General features: G+C 47.1%; 2 protein-coding genes and 1 long non-coding RNA gene across 6 annotated transcripts; 2 read left to right on the forward strand and 1 right to left on the reverse strand.

The window, feature by feature from the left end:
• Positions 1–32: 32 nt before the first annotated feature.
• Positions 33–1101, forward strand: LOC109768785 (chlorophyll a-b binding protein 1B, chloroplastic). The gene has a single exon (XM_020327510.4). It carries the CDS (start codon positions 121–123, stop codon positions 904–906), a length of 786 nt encoding a protein of 261 aa, XP_020183099.1. The 5' UTR covers positions 33–120; the 3' UTR covers positions 907–1101.
• A 205-nt stretch (positions 1102–1306) lies between these two features.
• On the forward strand, positions 1307–2348 carry LOC120969391 (uncharacterized). The gene is made up of 2 exons (XR_005763551.2): positions 1307–1490; positions 1617–2348. It is a non-coding gene; the product is annotated as an uncharacterized lncRNA (long non-coding RNA).
• Positions 2349–6461: 4113 nt separating this feature from the next.
• On the reverse strand, positions 6462–20790 carry LOC109768783 (cation-chloride cotransporter 1). 4 transcript variants are annotated; one of them, XM_020327509.4, is made up of 14 exons: positions 20534–20790; positions 20166–20356; positions 19067–19216; positions 18816–18894; positions 18347–18441; positions 17809–17949; positions 17485–17585; positions 16952–17013; positions 10963–11211; positions 10766–10880; positions 9328–9522; positions 8427–8827; positions 7988–8149; positions 6462–7899 (listed from the first exon to the last, which is right to left on the reverse strand). In XM_020327509.4, the coding sequence occupies exons 5-14, from the start codon at positions 18392–18394 to the stop codon at positions 6800–6802; spliced, it is 2574 nt and encodes an 857-aa protein (XP_020183098.1). In that variant the 5' UTR covers positions 18395–18441; positions 18816–18894; positions 19067–19216; positions 20166–20356; positions 20534–20790; the 3' UTR covers positions 6462–6799. The 4 variants fall into 4 exon arrangements, with proteins under 4 accessions (XP_020183098.1, XP_020183095.1, XP_020183096.1 ...); XM_020327506.4 differs by having other exon boundaries at positions 17835–17949; positions 20534–20779; XM_020327507.4 differs by having other exon boundaries at positions 17835–17949; positions 18347–18438; positions 20534–20744.
• Positions 20791–21200: the final 410 nt, after the last annotated feature.

Raw genomic sequence — 21200 nt, forward strand, 5'->3', positions numbered from 1 at the left:
ATTGGCGCGCGCGGCCTGGTATTTAACCTCCCTCCCTTGCTCCTCCCTTCCTCACGCAGCCACCCATCAGTAGCAGCGGCAGCCGCACATCAGCAGCTTGCTCTGTTCCATCCGGCAGCAATGGCGGCCACCACCACCATGGCGCTCTCCTCCCCCGCGATCAAGCTCGCCGGAGCCTCCTACGCCCTCGGCGGCGGCGGCCGCATCACCATGCGCAAGGCCGCGCCCAAGGCCTCCGCCTCCAACAGCCCGTGGTACGGCCCCGACCGCGTGCTCTACCTCGGCCCGCTCTCCGGCGAGCCCCCGAGCTACCTCAGCGGCGAGTTCCCGGGCGACTACGGGTGGGACACCGCGGGCCTCTCCGCCGACCCGGAGACCTTCGCCAAGAACCGCGAGCTCGAGGTAATCCACTGCCGCTGGGCCATGCTCGGCGCGCTCGGCTGCGTCTTCCCCGAGCTGCTCGCTCGCAACGGCGTCAAGTTCGGCGAGGCAGTCTGGTTCAAGGCGGGCTCCCAGATCTTCAGCGAGGGCGGCCTCGACTACCTCGGCAACCCTAGCTTGGTCCACGCTCAAAGCATCCTTGCCATCTGGGCTTGCCAGGTCGTGCTCATGGGCGCCGTCGAGGGGTACCGCGTCGCCGGTGGCCCGCTCGGGGAGATCGTCGACCCACTCTACCCCGGTGGCAGCTTCGACCCCCTTGGCCTAGCCGACGACCCGGAGGCGTTTGCTGAGCTCAAGGTGAAGGAAATCAAGAACGGCCGCCTTGCAATGTTCTCCATGTTTGGATACTTTGTGCAGGCCATCGTCACTGGTAAGGGTCCGCTGGAGAACCTCGCTGACCACCTCGCCGACCCTGTCAACAACAACGCGTGGGCCTTCGCCACCAACTTTGTGCCCGGCAAGTAAACACATGAAAATCGACTTCTCAGGAGTATATGTGTACTCTGGATGTATGATTAATATCTGATCGTTGATGTTGTACACTATCAAAGATGTTTACAAATAGGGCCCGTCTGGAACATGAAATGTCTATATGAGAAATGCATGGTTTTCATTTTCCATATGAATACGAGTGGACATTAATTGTTCGGGTTTGCTAAACATTAAGTACTTGATTTTTTTTTTGTCATTCACTTTCCGCTTTGTGTGAGGCCTAAGGCGGAAACAGCATGAAGAGCGGCGGCCACGTCGAGGCCCAGCCGTGTATAAGCAGGAGTCGGAGATAGCTGCCGGGAGAGAATTTGAAACTTCACGAGTGCGGGTTTGGGGGGGGGGGGGGGGGGGGGGGGGCGTTGTTGGAGTTCTTCATTGGAGTGGGGCTTAGAGAGATTGCCGCGGAAGGTTGAGGGGAGGGCGAGGCGGCGCACGACAGCGCCTATTGGCCGTGGGGGTTGGATGCAGACAGCTAGGTCTAGGTTGGAGGGGCGGCTGCAGGAGGATGAAGATCCAGTGGTTGTGAATAGTGACCGACTCGTAGATGAGATTTTCAGGTACTGAAACCTGACGGCGCTCCCTTAATTGTTTGTTCGTTGGTTATCAGTTTCTCACTTTAGCTGTACTCAAGTGTTTTTTTTGTGCCGATGAAGTTCAAATACCTTTGTTACATTTTGGCGAAGTATCAGGTGAAAATGAAAATCTGAAAATTTCTATCGTGGACTGTTGGATCAGGAGCGGACGTCATGGATCAGAGGTGGGACTCCTAACAATCCACTTAAACGCACATTAGCAAATAACCCCCTCTCTCTATTCAACTACTCCAGGATTTAGTTACCCCGTATGAGAAAATTGACCGCCTCCATAACCTAGCCGCACCATGGCGACTCGACGACGCGGCGCTCTCTCCAGGCGAGGGCGGCTCGATGGCCGGGTGGCTACCCCTCCCGCATCTGCGACGGTGCGTCGACGCTTTGGGCGACGGCGACTGGTGGTCAGGGCGCTGCCTCACACACAGGTGACTCGGCGGCCGGAGCTCCGCCCGCACACGACGGTGCTCGACGCCTCGGGTGACGCTACGGCCGCGCAGCTGCCCCTCATGCTACGGCGACTCGGTCGCCGCGAGGCTTCCCCGCACAACGGTGGCTTGATGGCCGTCGTGATGCCCTCAAGCGGCGGTGACATAGACCCAAAACTTATTATGCAGTGGCTTGCTCCTGTTGTCTTATTCTACAGCCCAATGCTTGCTTCTTGGTATTAATTCAGAAGTTGTATCTGAATGTTGTATTTTTTGGTGAAGCCTGTAAGCTTGCTTATGTAGTCCAAATTCTGAAGTTGCATTGGCATGCAATCTGTAATCTTTGGATGTATGAATTTAGTTGAATAAATTTCCTGAGCTGGGCTATTTTAAATCAGTGATTGACAAAACAGAAAAGCGAAGTTCTGTTCCAGCAGTATCTTTTCTGAGCCCTTTTCTAGTCACTCAATGTGAGTTATCTTGGGCAATCCATTCATACTGGCCCTTAATATGAATTCAGTTGAAGATAATTGAAACGGGAAGAAAAAAGGTCAGGTTCTCAGTCATTCAATCTATAATAATTGAAAGATTTGTTCGGGTGGATTTCAGTCTGCAAAGGACCTACTAGCAGCTAGCATTGTTGTGCTAGTTGTGGAACGAGCTTCATCTAACAAAGACGTTATTCAAGGCATGCCCAGGCTACAAAATTGGCAACAACTTCAAGTTATTCCTCTCAGAAGACTAACTAGACATCTCTCAGAAGAACTATGATATTCACATCTAGAAATAACAACAGTACAGCTCCCGGAAGAACTATAATATTCATTCTTAAAATTTATCCAACACATGAAGTTGTTGTTCTGCACCAACATACGCATTGGATATGAACCAAAATCCCAAGTACATACTGAGATGAACCAAAAAGCGAGGATATTCACTGTCGATGGAAGGGCAGCCATGGCGAGGCGCGGTTGGCAGAGGGAGAGTTGCGGTGGACGGAAGGCCCATCCCGACGGTCGGAGGGCCAGTCGCGGCCGGCTGAGGGCAGTGGTTACGCGCCGGTGGAAAGTGCATCGTCGGCGGCGCTCAAGACGATTGAAGAATCCGATCTCAGGATCTCACGAAGGGTCGAGCCCTATTCACCTCATGATTAATAGAGAGGGGGGTTATCTGCTAATGTGCGTTTAAGTGGATTGTTAGGACTCCCATCTGTGATCCGTGACGTCCGCTCCTGATCCAACAGTCCACGATAGAAATTTTCAGATTTTCACCGAAGTCATTTTCACCTGATACTTCGCCTTACATTTTTGTGCCAAGAGCGTGACAAACCCCCATTTGCTCGTCAATTGCACTTTTGTCAAGGGCGATGCTAGGCGTAAGTCGGGCGATGGATCCCGTTTCGTAAGTCGCCTTTGCAACCGTCCGATCAATCGTGCTTAAACCGTTCGATAGGTCAAGTCTTCCACGTCGCTTCCTTCCTCCCCAGAGCGTCAGTCCATGGCTTCCTTCTTCCCCAAGCACACACATCAGTTCGCCCCCCTATGTCACCGTCAGTAGCAACGCCTTTGAGCACCGGTGGCCATGGCTGATGTTGCGATGCATTGCACGGTGATGACGACAGAAGCTACGACGCAGCGCCGGCGACGACGGGTATTGCAACGTAGCACGCGGCCGCCATGGCGGGAGCTGCGATGCAGCGCTGGCGATGAGACGGATGCCGGCGACGACGGTGCAGTGGTTGCTCCGATGCAGCGCCGACGACAACGGCGAATGCCGCGATGCAGCACCGACGGCGACGGGTGTTGCAACGCAGCACGTGGCATCCATGGCGGGAGCTACAATGTAGCGCTGGCGACAACGGCGGTTGCTCCGATGCAGCACCGGCGACGATGGCGCAGTGGTTGTTCCGATGCAGCACCGACGACTACGGCGAATGCCGCCATGCAGCGCCGGCGGCGACGGGTCTTGCAACGCAGCATGCGGTGGCCATGGCGGGAGCTGCGATGCAGCGCCGGCGATGACGGGTGGTGCGACGCAGCACACCGCGGCCATGACGGAAAGCTCGCGACGCAGCATCCGGCGGCCATGACGGAAGCTCGCGATGCAGCGTGCGGTGATGATGGGGGAGCTGCTATGCAGCCACAACGAAGCTTCAATGCATACACGGCGGAGCTTAAATGCTGGCACGACCGACGGGTCATCCCCTCCACAGCGGCGTTGGTGCTGCCTGTCTTCTCCCCTGCTGTGACGAACGAGAAGGAGAAAGAAAAAGAAAGGAGTGGTTGCAGATTTTGTGAAGAAGATAAGGTTGAGATGAAGGATGCGGTGGGCGGACCGGTCCCCACTGGACACGTGGTGTGTGGAGAGAGAGGTTTATGGGAGAGAGTTTTCATCCGGCTGATTCTAAACATTTTCCTTTTGTCAATGCTTGGTACAGCGGGAATCACTCCAACACGAGTAAATAGCATAAAACTACTATTTCTTTACAGGCTAGGGTTCCAAAAAACTACCGGTTTTTAATTTTTCGCTGATAACTACCAAGTCAGGGGTTGGCTGTTTCAAAAAACCCTAAACACTCGTTGCTAGCGATTTAAACCGTTTTATGACAGGTCGGGCCCACTCCTAAACAATCCGTTTGTTTGACCGTTTGCTTTGACCGTTAACTTACATATGGGACCCACGTGTAAGTTGCCTCTTCTTCCTCTTGTCTTCTCTTCTCTCCTCCTGTCTCTTTCTTCTTCCTCTCCTCCTCCCGACAAACACCACACCCACCGGCGGCCACTTCCACCATCCGTCGCGCGCCAGACAAGCTCGACTGCGAAACGAACGCCGCCCGGAGGGCAGCCGCATCGCAGGGGCACGGGCCGCGGCATGGCCAGGGCTCGGCCCGTCGCGAGCCGCGCACCATGGCCAGGAGCAAGGGCGTCGCTAGCCGCGCCATGTCAGGTGCTTGGGCCGTCGCAAGCCGCGCGCCATGGCCAGGAGCGCGCAGGAGCACGGGCCGCCGCCAGCCGCGAGTCATGGCCAGGAGCAGTGGCAGCTGTTGGCAAGGAGCTCCTCCATCTAGCCTGTCGCTCGACTAGAGAACCCTGCCTTGGCGACGAGGAATGCGACGACCGCGCCACCTCCTTTCGCTTGGCCGGCGAGCTGCCGGCGCCGTTCCTCAGAGACCACGCGAAGGGCCCGATTGCTTTTTTCAGAAAATAGTCAGGGACCCAATTGCTTTTTTTAAAAAGTTACAGGAACCTGATTGCTTTTTTTTAACTTACAGAGATACTGACATACCGGCCCTACATGTAAGGTAACAGTCAAACAAACGGTTCTCGTACGTGCGGGTCCCAACTGTCATAATCACGATTAATTTCAAAGCACTCTGTTTTTATGGTTTTTTTGAAACAGCCAACCCCTGACTTAGTAGTATCAGCGAAAAATTAAAAACCGGTAGTTTTTTAGAGCCCTAGCCTGTAAAGTAGTAGTTTTATGCTATTTACTCCTTCAGCACCACATATGATGCTTTGGGTTCGATTGTTATAGAAAAAAACTGCTCCACACACGATAATTATGGACCGATCCTTGTACGACAAATCAATCCAGCGACGATCAACTCTTCAGTCCTACGCATGTATGGTTCTATCTTAAACGTCGTGCATAAATCGGCCGACATGTGACGTTCACATCGCACGGCACATTGTTATACGATGATCAGATTAATGGTTGTGGCCCCAGATATGTTGTACTTACATGGAGTATTTGCCACACTTGTCACATGATTTGGATAGACAAATTTATTGGACAACCAACGCTACAGAAATTCATTGGTCCCGAGATCTGGAAGAACAGGCGCGCCCGCAACGACCCCTTGGACAAATTCATTGTAGTTTTTTGATAGTTTCCTAGTTTGGACAAAAGGTATTTCTAGTGTAGCATTTGCAAGCTTCTATTCATTGCCGGTTTTCATCTTGAGAGTCAACTTCCATTCAAACATTCCACTATTTTTTGCAGATAATGTGTAGAGTAAAAAAGATTGCGAGGGTGGATATTTTAACGCTTGCAATCCATAAACCACAGGATCAAATGTTAATAAAAAGCACAGAAGCATAAAATCGTCTAGTCAGTAGGCATATATGGCTGGGAAACTGAGCGTCACTCTGAAAAGAAATATCAACAGTCATAATGCCTCTAGATCAAATTAAACAGCAGAACAATGTACCATCTGGACCATGGCTAAACCTTGACATTTAGACCAGCAACAACTGTAACAAGAGATATTCATGCTGGGATGATATCGCAGTACCACAGAAAATACGTGTAATAACTGAAGAGGGGCGAAATCCCATGTACCCCACTAAAAACTCGCACCAACAAAATACTCGGTAGTGAAGTGACACCTGTGCACAAAGGGCTACAGCAGTGCAAGGCATGGTAAGACTTGATAGTATATCAACACAAGTCATGTTAAACATCACGTATCATATCCGCCGACGATCCACAGATGCATTAACATCGGGCGTTAACAGAATATTCTCTAATTATAGCAGTGGTATTGCTCCTTCCAACAACTGGTTGCAGTCCCTCAACAGTAAAAAAAATGGAAGTTTCTACAATTGATTTGGAGAGCGGGGCTACAAAATTTGTAATGACCAAGTATTCATCTGTTGTGTCCAGAAAAGGAATGAAGATACTATAGTTTACGTACCTAATATGGCAATAACAACCCAGTGCATCCCATCTAAGGTAGCCGTCAAGGTGAGGGCTTCCAACTTCAGCAGTGGAATCTGCACACATCTGTGTATCCATTCTGCTACAATGGCACAACGACTGAATGGAGCTCAGACTGTATGTATTTGATCAGGTAAAAAACGTGACAACATCTCTTCTGTATCCCCTAACTATCAACATGCGTGGGACGTTCTCTACAAGCAGATCCATGTACTCCATGTAGAAGTATGCAGGGTGATTCAGCGGTGGCGGAGGGAGGCTCACTAGCACCACAGCTGCCATTCTGGAGTACCTGAGTATCGTAGAGTTCAACTTCAACATTGTATAGAGGAATTTATCGACCTTTTGCTCGTTCACCACAACTTGCTTCCCATCCACCATTTGCGGCCGTCCTTCTCTTTGTGCCGTTTCCTTCATCTCAGAAAGGTATGTGCTGATCCTGCGCTGTGCACTTGTGTAAGCCTCTTGAGAATCATCTGGCTGAGCACCACTGCTGCTGCTCTCCACATGAGATTCCCATGACTTCATAGTCACAACAATGACCTCGGCGTGCATCCTAAGATCATACAAGAACTTTTTGACATCAGTCTTTAGCTCTTCAGCATCAGTGTCCTCTTCAGCTATGCAGAAGACTTGGATCTTGCAGCTTTCGAAAGTCGCTTTTGTGAGCAGGAGCTGAGACAGAAGAAGCATCAATCCTCCATCTCTCACAATCCAATAGAGGTCAATAGTACCATACTGTCTCTGGAACTCATTAGGCCACTCATCAAGACCCTTCACAATAACAACTGCCTTGTTAGCAATGATGCAATCATTTATTATACTGACAAAGGTTGATGGTATCTCTGTCAGATTCTCACGGCGCCAAATCTCAGGGTACCGCACCACAACAATATTAGGCTTCAAATTACCAAGGCCCATCGTCTGAACAATGCTACGGAAGCCCTCAGACATCGAAGGTGCTACAATTATCTCTGCAACACCCTCACAGCGTTTGTACTCAATGTAGGCCTCCAGCTGATGACAGGCAGTCTTAGCATCCTCAGCCAGTTCATGATAATCACCGTCAATTGTCGAGACAAATATTGACATACCACGGCCCTTCTTCTTCATACAATTGGCAAAATCAGCAAGTTTTGGATGACAAGGGACATTTTCTGGAAGTTTACCCCAAGGGCGGCATAATATCAGAGGAATGGGGTACCAATTCTTAGGATGAACTTGGTTTGCTGTGAGAAGAACAGTGGGGTGAGTGTTAGAATAATGAGTTTGCATAGATTACCAATGACTATTTCTTTGTCATGCAGAAAGTAATACCTCCTAGCGACCTGAGACTCCGCAATGCCAACTGAAAATATGCACTCTTGAACCCATCTCCCCAATCTCCAGCCTTCCCTTTTAAGCTCACATAGTAATAGATGAGGCTTGCAAGGGCAAGGGAGATAACAGTGAAAGACCAAGAGATCAAAAACATGATGACTGAAATTTGAGAGAAAGATTATTAAGTGGAAAGCACAACTATAAACACAACATGAGGGTGCATTTTAACTAGCTGTGGACCACAAGAAATATGAGGTAAGCAAATAGGATTGAAAATCATACATGTGAATAGAACTCTTCAGTCAAATACACAATAATGCCTAAGTCAGTATACATTTTCAAGTACATAAAATAACATTCAGTAAAAGTATTACAGGCAGCTCAGGATGAATATCATGGATGACGAAATAAAACAGTGAAGAGTCAAATGGCGTACCAACGCAAAGTAATGCACCAACAAGTGAAAGACTCCAGTGGTGAAGTTTCCATCGAGGGCGCCAACTAGGAGCATCAAGTAAGTCAAGCAGAAAGCACGACAAGTTCACACCAGCATAGCACAACAGAAAGAACATAGTGATAGTGGGTGTAATCAGATCCAAGTTCCCAATAATCACACATCCAATACAGATTAATGCTGTGAATAAAGTTGCTGCGTGAGGTTCGGCTCCTTCAGAAACCTTAAAGTAATTAAGGACTGGAAGGATGTCGTCATTTGCTATTGCTGCTAGTAACCTTGGAGCCCCTGTCAAACTCTGCAGTGCTGCACCTAAAGTGGACAGGATAATACCAATGTAAATCACTACTGGAGCAGGCCATGCCACTGTAGCAGTAAGAAGCCTGCAAGTATTAAGGATATTTATGAGCTAACCACACAATAACTCAGTAACGTAGCAGCTGATGGGACTTAAGACAGAACTGCAGCCTACAGCCATGCTATCAGAACGTAGTTGTTCGATAAAAGAATATAGACAAAAACAGGTTCAACAAATATGTGTGTTATATATAAAGCATGAATATTGACCGTGTAAAGTAGATTAGTCGACAGAACTTTCTTGTTAGCTAAAGATGGGGAAAAAAAGAAACAAAAATCATTCTGACTGAAAGCATGGGGTATGTGCCCTCAAACAGGACCTACCCAAAATAACTTTATGTGCCCGATGCCCATAACAGCGAGAAGAACAGCTGTGGCAGTGAGATTTTCTCTACTGATAGAGCAAATAACCACACTCTGACGACAGTAAAAATGCAGAACTCTAGCATACAAAATATTCCATGCCCACATTACCTAAATTCTAAAGTGTGATCAATGATAACTTGCAGCACTGAAAAGCACATACCTATCAGTTAGAAGCTCCTCTCTTGTGGACAAGGCTCCAAACAGCAGCACAGAAAACAAGTACATAGCAGTTGTTGTGAGTGTTGCACATAACGTTCCAATTGGTATTGAACGTTGTGTATCTTTCAGTGAAGCAGATCGATTTGAGCCAGCCATAATTCCAGTGACTGCTGGGAAAAAGAGACCTACCAAAGCACTGAAAAGTATACAAAAATGTGTCAGCAAGTTGCATTTGCACAGACAAAGAAGTCTTGCAGGCCCGTAAACTTTGTTTTCAATAATAGAGTTTTTTTTGCATGAATTCAATAATAGAGTTTGATTCATCTCCAGCCTTCAACCTCGCAAGGTTAGACAACAGGTCCCTAAACTCATACAGAAGTTTTACATAGGCCCTTATAAGTCTGGAAAGTCCCTAAACTTGTCGTCCTTAGTCAAATATTCCCTCCGTTCCTAAATATAATGCTTTTTAGAGATTCCAATGCGGACTACATATGGAGCAAAATGAGTGAATCTACACTCTAAAATACGTCTATATACATCCATATGTAGCCCGTATTGAAATCACTAAAAGGTCTTATCTTTAGAAACGGAGGGAGTAGTACCAAAAGCTGTGAGTTAACGGATGTTTCTGATGTGGAGGCAGGGGGTTGGTTTCATTGTTCCATCGAAGATCGGCGGGGGCACTTATGCCCTTTCTCTGGCTAGAGACTATCCCATGAAATAAATATGAAATTCGCTGCTTGGGTTTGTCTGAACTAGGTTCAATAATGGTATTACAGTCCATGTTAATGCACCCATCAGGTTATGTGTTTACGGATGGGACAAATTATGTATGTTTACCATGTGACCCTGTTAACAGAAGTTGCGGTTGATATCAAGTAATTCGGTCAGTTAGACCAACTTGCAGCCAATCAAATATCCTGGAAGTTTAATAACTTAAATGAAATATTTATATGACTAAATCGCACTTTGCACCAGGTAGATTGCCACTTATTTCACTTTGCACCAGATTTCGCCAAAAAAGAAATTGCACTGGGTCCAGCACAATAATATTTTTAACTGAAATCTCTAAGTATATATTTCGCCCCATAATATACATCATACATGCATGAATTTTCATCAAAAAAATTCTACAAAACCTGATGCAAATTGCAACATTATTATGCAGACCTAGTGCAAAGTGAAAACTCTTGCAAAACCTGGTACAAAGTGTAATTTACTCTATAAACTTCAGGGCACATTGCAATTCTGACTAAAGAATGAACATGCATGTGAGGACCTTATTAACATATAATGGGAGTAGGTTGACACCATGATTGTACAAGTTCATAGGGTCAAATGAAAATTGTGTAAAATGACTAGAGTATGCTTGAGATTCAACATAGATATACATGGAATGACAGAGAATTTTCATGTTTTTAGAGATGTTAGAAGCTTACTTGAAATCCCAATATATAGAACCATTTGGATCAGGAACTCCTGCATTGTTTGTACGTTGATATTCTGAACCCCAGTTGTCTCTGAGTGAGGTTAGACTCAACCCAGTGATCCCCTCTAAGTAGGAAAGCCAGCATTACAATTGAATGCATAAATGCATAATGATGATTATCCAAAATATAGGCCACATGGTACTTACTTGGAGCATTGTGTCTTGGTGCAATGAAGACACCAAGATATATGCACAACAGTGAAAAGAGTACTGGTATTAAGAAGGCAGGTGCAACCTTGTTGATGATTTTGACACCACCGAATACAATAAAACAGAGCAGTATGGTCACAATAACACCATATACTTGAAGGTCATGCAAGCTGGGTGTCGATATAGTCGCCGTGCCAGCTGTTGCTGTACCGTTTAATAATGTATTGTTCACCACTGTTACACTCTCTGCATTATTAAAAAACTATGAGTTAGTCAAATAGAAATCGAAATTGACATTACAAGTTAAGAAAAAAGTAAGTATTGTGTAGTGTAGCTCTACTTCCTTTTCTCGATTTCTCACAAAACATGAACCAAGTTAGCAATGCAAATAAAATAAAATGCAGGCATTCTCTACGCCCTAACAAAAGTTTGAAGTACAAGAGTCACTTGTAAATAATTGTTGAACCGGTATGGGCCCAAGCCCATCTTCTTATCTCTTAGGGCCCAAGCCCATGTGGAGGTGCTGACCTAGAAAGGGGCATCCAGCCCTCCCGTTCCCAGGGGAGCCGCCACACACAAGAGAAACCTTACGCGAGTCACCAGACACCACGAGCTCTCCTCTCTGTAGGTACTTCCCTCTCGTCTCAACATGGTATCAGAGGCCAGCGACGGCGGGGCCTAAGGAGACGGCGGCGACGTCCGGCGAGGAGGCGGCGGATCTGGCGCGCGCGTGGGAGGCTGCGGTGAGCTGCACGCACGAGAGACGCGGGGAGCGGCCAGGCAGAGCTGCGCGGGCTGCTGCTGCTGCTGCTGCTTCTTGGACCGGAGGCAGAGCCCCTGCTCGAGCTCTTCCTCGTCCTCGGGCGGCTACAGAGGAAGAGGAGCTGCTCGGGGTGGTTGCTGGCGTGCGTGTGCTGAGCGGAAGCAGGCAGAGGAGGAGCACTAGTGGAGAGAAGGAGTGCGTGCGTGCTGCGTGCGCTGTGGTGCTGCTGAGCAGAGAGTAGAAAGGGGAGAGATCGAGCGGAGAGGAGCTGCTGCTGGGCGCTGTTGTCCTGGAGGCTGCGTGTTTGCTGCTGCTGACTCTGTTGCTGCTACTACTGGTGCTGCTGAGGGGGAGAAGGAAGAGGAGGTGCTGGAGCTTGTTCCTGCGAGGAGCTGCTGCTGGTTGGAAAGAGAAGAAGAGGTGTTGCTGAGGGTTGCTGTTGTTGATTACCGGATCGGAGATGAGTGAACCAACTGGTCTTGCTGAGGCTTTCGAGAAGCTTGCTAAGATCCTCGCTGAGTCCAACTCTAGGGCCATTGTTCCTCGACAGGAAGTGGCTCAGAAGCTCGAAATGTCACCCCTGGACATGAAGCTGGAGGGGGCCACAAATTATTTGAGTTGGTCCAGGAGGGCATTGCTGGCTGTGGAACAAAAGGAACTTGATGGGCACTTATTGGGTGCGGTTGATGAACCAGGAGACAAGACTACCGCGGAGGGAAAGAGGTGGAAGGTCATAAACTCCGTGCTCGTTGGCTGGTTGTTGAACTCAGTGGTGCCCCCCATTGGACGCTCTGTGGAGGGACTATCCACGTCCGCCGAGATATGGAAGACTTTATCCGCCCAATACTCAGGCAAGGGTAATTTCATGCTAATTGCTCAGATTGAGGGGAAGATCAGTCGGCTGCGCCAAGGTGACGACATGTCAGTAATGGCATATGTGGCAGAGCTGCAGGCTTTGTGGGCGGAGCAGGATAACTGCGATCCTCTGGAACTCTATGATGCTGCTTGCATCGAGTCCGGGCGCAATTGGATTGCACGCAGGCGTGTGTTGAAACTATTGGAAGGGCTCAGAGGTTGCTTTCATGGAAGGGGGGCATCCCTGTTGCACCAGCCTCTCCTGCCAACTATTGAGGAGACTATTGCAGCAATGTCTCAAGAGGAGGTGAGGCTATCTCTTGAGCATGCAGACATGAAGGCTGTGCCGGCTTCGACATTTGCTGTCACTGAGCGCATGGAGTGGGGAGATCCCAACAAATGTCATGTTTGTGGGGAGATAGGTCACTGGAAGAGGGAATGTCCAACTCGTGGCAGAGGCAGGGGATACAACAGAGGGGGGACTGGCAGAGGTAGGCATGCTAGAGGCAGAGGTGGATACCTAGGGAACTCACGGGGTCAACTTTCTAGGGGCAGAGGTGGTTACTCAGGAAACTCAGGGGGTGAGAGGGCGCATATGGTAGTTGAAGGGGACACTGGGACGTCAAAGGGCAAGGAAGTTGACGAGGCTGCCTATGGAGACTTTGCTCATTGGGCCTCCACTGATGAAGGTAATCCGACAAAGGCATCTCTTACTCCTAATGAGAATGCTTCAGAGTGGGTCCTAGACTCTGGAGCATCTAAGCATGTTGCGGGTAATTCCTGTGTGTTTGAGTCTTACAGTAAGCATCCTCCTACTCACAAGGGCACTATACAAACTGCTGATGGGACAAATCAGCCTGTCGTAGGGGTTGGCACAGTCAAGTGCACTTCAAACATCTCCTTATTGTCAGTTTTACATGTGCCAGCTTTTCCTGTCAATTTGGTCTCTTTCAGTGCTCTCATTGATGAAATAGACTGTCGTGTGATCCTTGACAAGTTCGGATGCTTGATTCAGGTACGACAGACGAGCCAGACGGTTGGGACTGGCACCAGGCGTAGGGGGCTTTGGTACATGGACCAGGAGGTGCAGCCAGACTTGGTGTGTGCTGTGACCATGGAGGACAAGGAGAAGGAGGCGATGATCCATCACTGTAGGATGGGGCATGTATCTTTTGATAAGATGAGTAGAATATTTCCGGATGTTATGTGTGGAATAGGCAAGGGCAAGTTAACATGTGATGCTTGCGAATATGCAAAACACACACGAGCCTCATATGTGAGTAAGGGCCTTAGGAGCATATCTCCTTTTATGCTTATTCATTCGGATGTATGGACTAGCCCGGTAGTGTCAATGAATGGAAAGAAGTACTTTGCTACCTTTATTGACTGCTATTCTCGTATGACTTGGATTTACTTGATGCATCACAAGGATGAGGTGTTTAGCTGTTTTCAGAACTTCCATGCTCTTGTAAAGAACCAGTTTCAGGTACAGGTCAAGGTGCTCAGGACTGACAATGGCACAGAGTATGTGATCAACATTTTTGGGGCTTTCATGGCTGAGCAAGGGATTCTTCATCAAACTTCATGCCCGGACACCCCACCTCAGAATGGAGTGGCCGAAAGGAAAAATCGTCATATTCTTGAGGTTGCTCGGTCGTTGATGTTTACCATGAATGTGCCCAAGTTCTTATGGGATGAAGCAGTTATGACAGCCACATACCTGATAAACCGGACACCTTCCAGGATACTAGGTATGAAATCTCCATCTGAGTTGCTCGTTGGAGATAATAAGTTTGTTGTTTCACCGAAGTTGTTTGGTTGTACCTGCTTTGTTCGTGATCATAGACCATCTGTTGGAAAGCTTGATCCTCGAGCAGTGAAGTGTGTCTTTCTGGGATACTCTTCTAGTCAGCAGGGGTATAAATGTTGGTGTCCCTCTGAAAAACGCAGGTTTGTAAGTATGGATGTTACCTTTAGGGAGTCTGAGCCATTCTATGGTGAGCCGACTGATCTCAGTCTGTTGTTTGCAGAGCTAGACCACTTACACCCTGTGCAAGATGGTCAAGAGGGGGAGAAGGATGCGTCTCATACTCACGGTGATTCTGTGGGCATTAACACTGATAATGATGTGCAAGTTCAGGTCCAACCAATTGTGGGTACAATTCCAGTTAGTACTCTCACCGACGATGATGTGCAGGTTAATGTCGAGCCAACTGTTGATACACTTAAGATTGGTGCTCTCCAGGTTCCTGTTCGGGATCGATGGCAGACGAATACCTTGGTGTACTCTCAACGGCAACCACACGTGCAGGGGGAGCAGCAAGGCAGTGAGGCAAGAGTGCAGGGTGAGCAGCAAGGCAGTGAGGCAAGCTCATCTGACACAGTGGAGCTTCCCATTGCGTTGCGAAAGGCTACACGTGAAGCGGCAAGGAAGGGTGAAGTAGCAAGGAAGGCTCTACCAAAGGATGATGCTTGTGATGACCTTGATATTGGAAATTTTGTGTCTTATAAGGCTTTGTCACCTTCATATAAGGCGTTTGTTGCCTCTCTTCAAACTGTGTCAATCCCAAAGGATTGGAAGGCTGCAAAGCAAGATCCGAAGTGGTGTGAAGCGATGATAGAAGAGTTGGAAGCACTGAGGAAAAACAAGACGTGGGTGCTAACCACATTGCCAGCAGAAAAGAAAGCAGTGAGTTGTAAGTGGATCTATACAGTGAAGCAGAATCCCGAGGGGAAGGTGGAACGGTACAAGGCCAGATTGGTCGCCAGAGGATATAGTCAAACTTATGGAATTGACTATGATGAGACGTTTGCTCCCGTGGCAAAGATGAGCACAGTAAGGATATTGGTCTCATGTGCTGCAAACTTTGGGTGGAAGTTGCATCAATTAGATGTCAAGAATGCCTTCTTGCATGATGAGTTGCAGGAAGAAGTGTACATGGAGATACCACCAGGTTTTGGTACTTCAGAGACCACGGGGAAGGTATGTAGGTTGAAGAAATCCTTGTATGGACTGAAGCAATCACCAAGGGCATGGTTTGATAGGTTCAGACGCGCGGTCCGTGGTATGGGGTATGGTCAGTGTAACGGTGACCACACCATGTTCTACAAGCACTCCGATCGAAAGATCACGATCCTTGCTGTTTATGTGGATGACATTATCATCACTGGAGATGATAAGGAGGAAATAGAGAGATTGAAGGGCTGTCTGAGCAAGGAGTTTAGGTAAAGGATTTGGGAAATCTAAAATACTTCCTTGGCATTGAAGTGGCTCGGACAGAGAAGGGAATCTCTATGTGCCAACGAAAATACACCTTGGATCTCTTGAGTGACATGGGCATGATGGGGTGTCGTGCTGCCCCTACTCCGATTGAACAAAATCATCAAGTGACAGCACAATCAGGAGAGCTAGTGAATAAGGAAGATTATCAGAAATTGGTTGGGAGATTATTGTACTTGTGTCATACCAGGCCTGACATTACGTATGCCGTGGGGGTGGTGAGCAGATACATGCATGAACCAAGGAGTGGGCATCTTGATATTGTGCAGAGAATCCTGAGATACTTGAAGGGGACTCCGGGTAAAGGGTTGTGGTTTGAGAAGAGTGGACATCTTGAGGTGGATGGCTATAGTGACTCTGACTGGGCCAGTTGTCAAGATGATAGAAGATCCACTTCTGGCTACTGCGTGTTTGTGGGAGGAAATTTGGTGTCATGGAGAAGCAAGAAACAACCAGTTGTGTCTAGATCAACAGCAGAAGCTGAGTATAGAGCATTATCTCAAGGGTTGTGTGAGATGCTTTGGGTGAAGTACCTTCTGAGTGAGTTGAAACTTCTGAGGAAGGGACCCTTGAAGGTGTGGTGTGACAATCAGTCAGCTATAGCCATTGCTAATAACCCAGTTCAACATGATAGGACAAAGCATGTGGAAATTGATCGCTTCTTCATTAAGGAGAAACTTGATGCTGGGATCATCAGCCTTACTCATGTCAGCTCTGGACAGCAGTTTGCAGATTGCTTGACAAAGGGACTGGGAACAAAGGACTGTAACTTGGCATGTGACAAGATGGGAATGATAGATATCTACCACCCATCTTGAGGGGGAGTGTTGAACCGGTATGGGCCCAAGCCCATCTTCTTATCTCTTAGGGCCCAAGCCCATGTGGAGGTGCTGACCTAGAAAGGGGCATCCAGCCCTCCCGTTCCCAGGGGAGCCGCCACACACAAGAGAAACCTTACGCGAGTCACCAGACACCACGAGCTCTCCTCTCTGTAGGTACTTCCCTCTCGTCTCAACAATAATTCAACATTTCGACTCGGCAATCACAAATACAAAAGAACTTACTGACTAGTATCACTTGTAAATTACCTTGAAACAACCCTGCAGAAGGAATGGCATCCAAAAAGGTTTCTACAGCACCCAGAACATACCTGCAATGAGTGGTAAGTTAGCATGAATACATGTCAAACTAACAAAACAAATTAAAAATCGAACCATCTGAAATTCCAATGGGACAAAGAGCTAAGAGTTTATATTACTAATTCAGCTGTGTTCTATCATTATTGAAAATCCAGACATTTTTCTTTCGAGCATAATGGTCTAAGTGTACATTACTTTATAAATAACCAACCTTTGGAACCTCTGCAAACCAATCATTCATTGGTAGCAGTCAAGGCCAACAAACATCAAAATATAGCACAAAACCCTTCAATTTCACTACTTCACATTCTACTATAAACCATTCCACTCATCTCATACTAACTTGAAGAACTAATATGATGCCAGCTTCCAAGCAGCAGATGCAGAAATAATAATATCCTCATAACTCAGTCCACAAGCAAACAAAGATAAATGAAATTTGAAAGGCAAACTAGTGCTTGGCTATTGCGGTGTATACTTACATGGACCCAGCAACTGCATTTCCAAGAAAGAAACACAATCCAATACTAACTCCAACTTCAGGACCAAGCGCACGGCCAATGAGATAATATGGTCCACCACCCTATGGATCATACAAAATGCACATCAGCTAACGTACACATTTAAGTTTATCAAGGTAGCAGCATCACACATCAAGAAAGTTCTAGAAGTATTCCGTATTCCCAGCAATAAATCTAGATCGTCGAATTTAACCATATCACACACCAGGTTCAACAAACGAAATGAAGACAATAGACCAGCAAAACTAAGGCATATCAGGTATCAACCCTATTACATGAACTCACCACCAGTAGCAAAATGTCCAGCATACCTTCATTGCCCCATTTGTTGCAATGGCACTTAATGATAAGCCAGTTAAAAATGTACAAGCACCACAGAACGAGACTAAAACAAGCGACTGCCATATGCCTGCCATACCTACAATCCTACAGAAAGGAAAAAAAAATATTAGCTAGTGTTGAATAACCCAAAAAGAATTTTTTAGCTGAAAAAGGTGTACATGCATCACATTTTCTAAAATACCACTTCCAACAAGGGTATAAAAGTGTCCAGTACGAAAGGCATTAATACTGCAAGATTAGTCAAATGCGCCCACACTGGATAACAATACCTTTACAGACTTTGCAGTTACTTTTACTTGGTTCTACCATGGGAAAATCTCATACAACTAGGAATTGAAATATTACAGGTGGCCCTCTGCCAGAGAATGATAACACGGTGACCAGCATGGCAGCATAGCAAATTTATTTTGCGAAAAAACAAATAAGATCAAAACACTGACACGCAGTAGCAAAAACAAGTGCACATGATGGCAATACTTACCAGGTAAAACGGATATAATAAATGATCCCCAAGATATTCTGCAAGCATGGTACAAAGACACCCATCATTGTACCAAACTTAGGTCCAGCTTCCTGCTAACCAAATGAAAGAAATGGAATAAGTAATACAGTTTTTCTAACTATCCATATATCCAAATGACATAAACCAAATAAACAGAAACAAACAGGTCGATGAAAATCAATGAAACAATGAAGAAACTTTGGAGATCCGGCATGAAAACGCAAATGTACAAATCAGCAACTATTGTTGACTAAATATATTTAGAGATGTAGCAAACCGTCAAACACAATAGGTGACAGTATCAGCAAATAATTGAGCCCAAGCACTACTCTTTCCTGTTAACTAAATCCAAATATAGTAACTCCTAGTTATTCACGTTTAACTAGGAAAAGTGTGATGAAGTATCAAACAGATGGAACGCATCCTAAATTTTGGAACTGGAGACAACCTTCGGCCGTCCAATGGTAATTGCTACATCCTCTCCCTCCCTAGGACTCGAAGGAGCTGGGACCTCTTCTCCTGTCATGCTGTTCAGATTCAATCAGATACTTATGTCATAAAGTAAAATCACTAGTTCAAGCTATTTCTTTGGAGAGCACATGCTTAATATATTAGTCAAAACTATGTGTGCTTAATTGAAGGAGATATATCTCAAGTTTTCAGACAAACTAAATAAAATAATACAAAGATGGACCGTACCTCTTGAGGCCCAAAATATTTACAAGTGAATCAAACCCAAAAAGCTCTAGCTTTGAATCCCTTTGAGATCCACTGGATGTAGCATGATCGCCAGAACCTCCTTGCATGCTTGGATCAATAGTTAGATTAGCACCACCAGGCTTGAGGTTCCTATGATATACATAAAAGAAAGCTTGTTGAGTGCATAAATTCGCAACTTGACAGTTTGTGTCATTTAAATCATCTTGCTAATTATAATGACCATTGAAAGAAACAGATGGAATGAAATCTGCAGAAATTATGCCTGATAATGTGGCATGGAATATGCGATCAAAATAGAAAATCGAGAAGGGAAGCCAGTAGGTACAACAAAAGAATATATATGCATGGTGCGAATAAGTAAAGTAGTGTCAAGTAATATCCCAAGCAAACTACAAAGATCAATAACAAGAACTGATATTAAAAGGGAAACATTAACCTCTCAAGTAGTGACAGGTGTGGCACTCATTGACTAACATTCTAACTACAGAACTCTAAACCATGGATATATAACAATAGAAGCTCGGCAACGATTATCGATATGTGAGTACACACAAAATATCATATGCCAAAAGGAAAATCCTACTACAGTCATTCAAATATATCAAACCCGAGTAGATTACAATATATAAAACGATCACCAAATTTCAGAAGTCGAGGTCATGGCCTCACATTGAAGGCAGTCTACAAACAAACAGAACTAATGTGAATTTCACAACCCTGCTCATAATGCACTGAGCTCTAAATGAAGGAAGCAACTCGAAAAGGCTATTAAAAGCCTAAGATTTGTAGTCTCAAACAGTCCACAGCCAGTATGTAGTTAAAAACTTCATATCAACATCCCATGTGTCTGTACTGCTCACGAAGACTATCATCCGAATAAAACTGTCCAGTTGAACACCTCGTTTGGCTAAATAACTCACTGTCAAGACAATGCACAGATATTCGCAGCAACTATGCTAGCTGGTGATTCCCGCAGAAGTGTGACATGTACTAAATCCGAAACCCTTTTACTGATTGTGTATCAGACAAAAACAAAATGCTGAGGAAACCCACGCATATGAGACGAAGTATGCCTCACCTAGGCGGCTGGGGTGTTACGGCGTCATGGCTTGTGACAGAGGTTGAGCCGGGGCTGGGCTCCATGGAGGTCATCTGGATGACGGCGCTGTCGTCCGAGCCCACTGGTCGGTACCGTCGCCCGTTGGGCGGCGCTGGCACCGGCAGCCCATCCTGCGCGGCCTCGATCTCCCCATTCTCCATCCGAGGAAGCTGCAGCCACGCACAACAAAGTTGGTGCCGTGAGATCTAGGTTTTTAGAGTAGACGCTGAAGCAGTCCCGAGCAGCGGCGGAGCAGGGGGCTGGCGGGCGTGGATCTGGATCCGAGGCTGAGCGTGGGGAGCAGGGGCGGTTCGGGCGGCAGCGGGACGCGATCGCTGGAAGCTTACCAGGTTGGACGAAGCGCAGGGGGCGGTGGAGGTGGGCGCTGCGGCGAAGGGGCGGTCACCGGCGGCGAGGAGAGCGGGGAGTTAACGGGGAAGGTGGGCAACGGTCGGAGGGGAGTTGGAAAAAGCTACGAAACTGGGTTCGCTTCGTCCCTCATTTTTTGCGCTGGGCACCCTGGAAATTAGGTCCGTCTTTGAGTTGAGGACACGGCTCGGAGGGAGGGAGGGAGGGAAGGATTGCTTCTCCACGAAGCTCCTACGCTGCGTGTTGACTTTTTTGACTTGAGAAGAAGATGTTTCAAATGCTTAAACTGCACTCATCGGAGCAGACACAATGTCAGGACCCAAACCAAAGAGACACCGAAGGCTGAAACCACCGTCGAATTGCTGAAGAGAACGTTTCAGTTAACATACGGCTCAGATCGACGAATGACTCACAAGTGGAATTGGACGTCTTCGATGGACCTCGCTGTCGGTTACCTTTCGGTTTAAACCAAGTCACTGTTTATTACTGCTAGTTGTTTTATACCGTCGTAATTCTGGTTCGGCTACTTATAGCTTGACCCTAGCCGCCGCCGTCCCGTCCCTCACATCTGCAGCCCGCGGCCAGACCGCTGCCGCAGGAGGCCGACGGGCGAAGCCCGCCTTGGAGGACGGCAGCGGCAGGGCA

The sequence above is a fragment of the Aegilops tauschii genome, chromosome 7, assembly GCF_002575655.3.
Source record: "Aegilops tauschii subsp. strangulata cultivar AL8/78 chromosome 7, Aet v6.0, whole genome shotgun sequence".
Taxonomy (NCBI): domain Eukaryota; kingdom Viridiplantae; phylum Streptophyta; class Magnoliopsida; order Poales; family Poaceae; genus Aegilops; species Aegilops tauschii.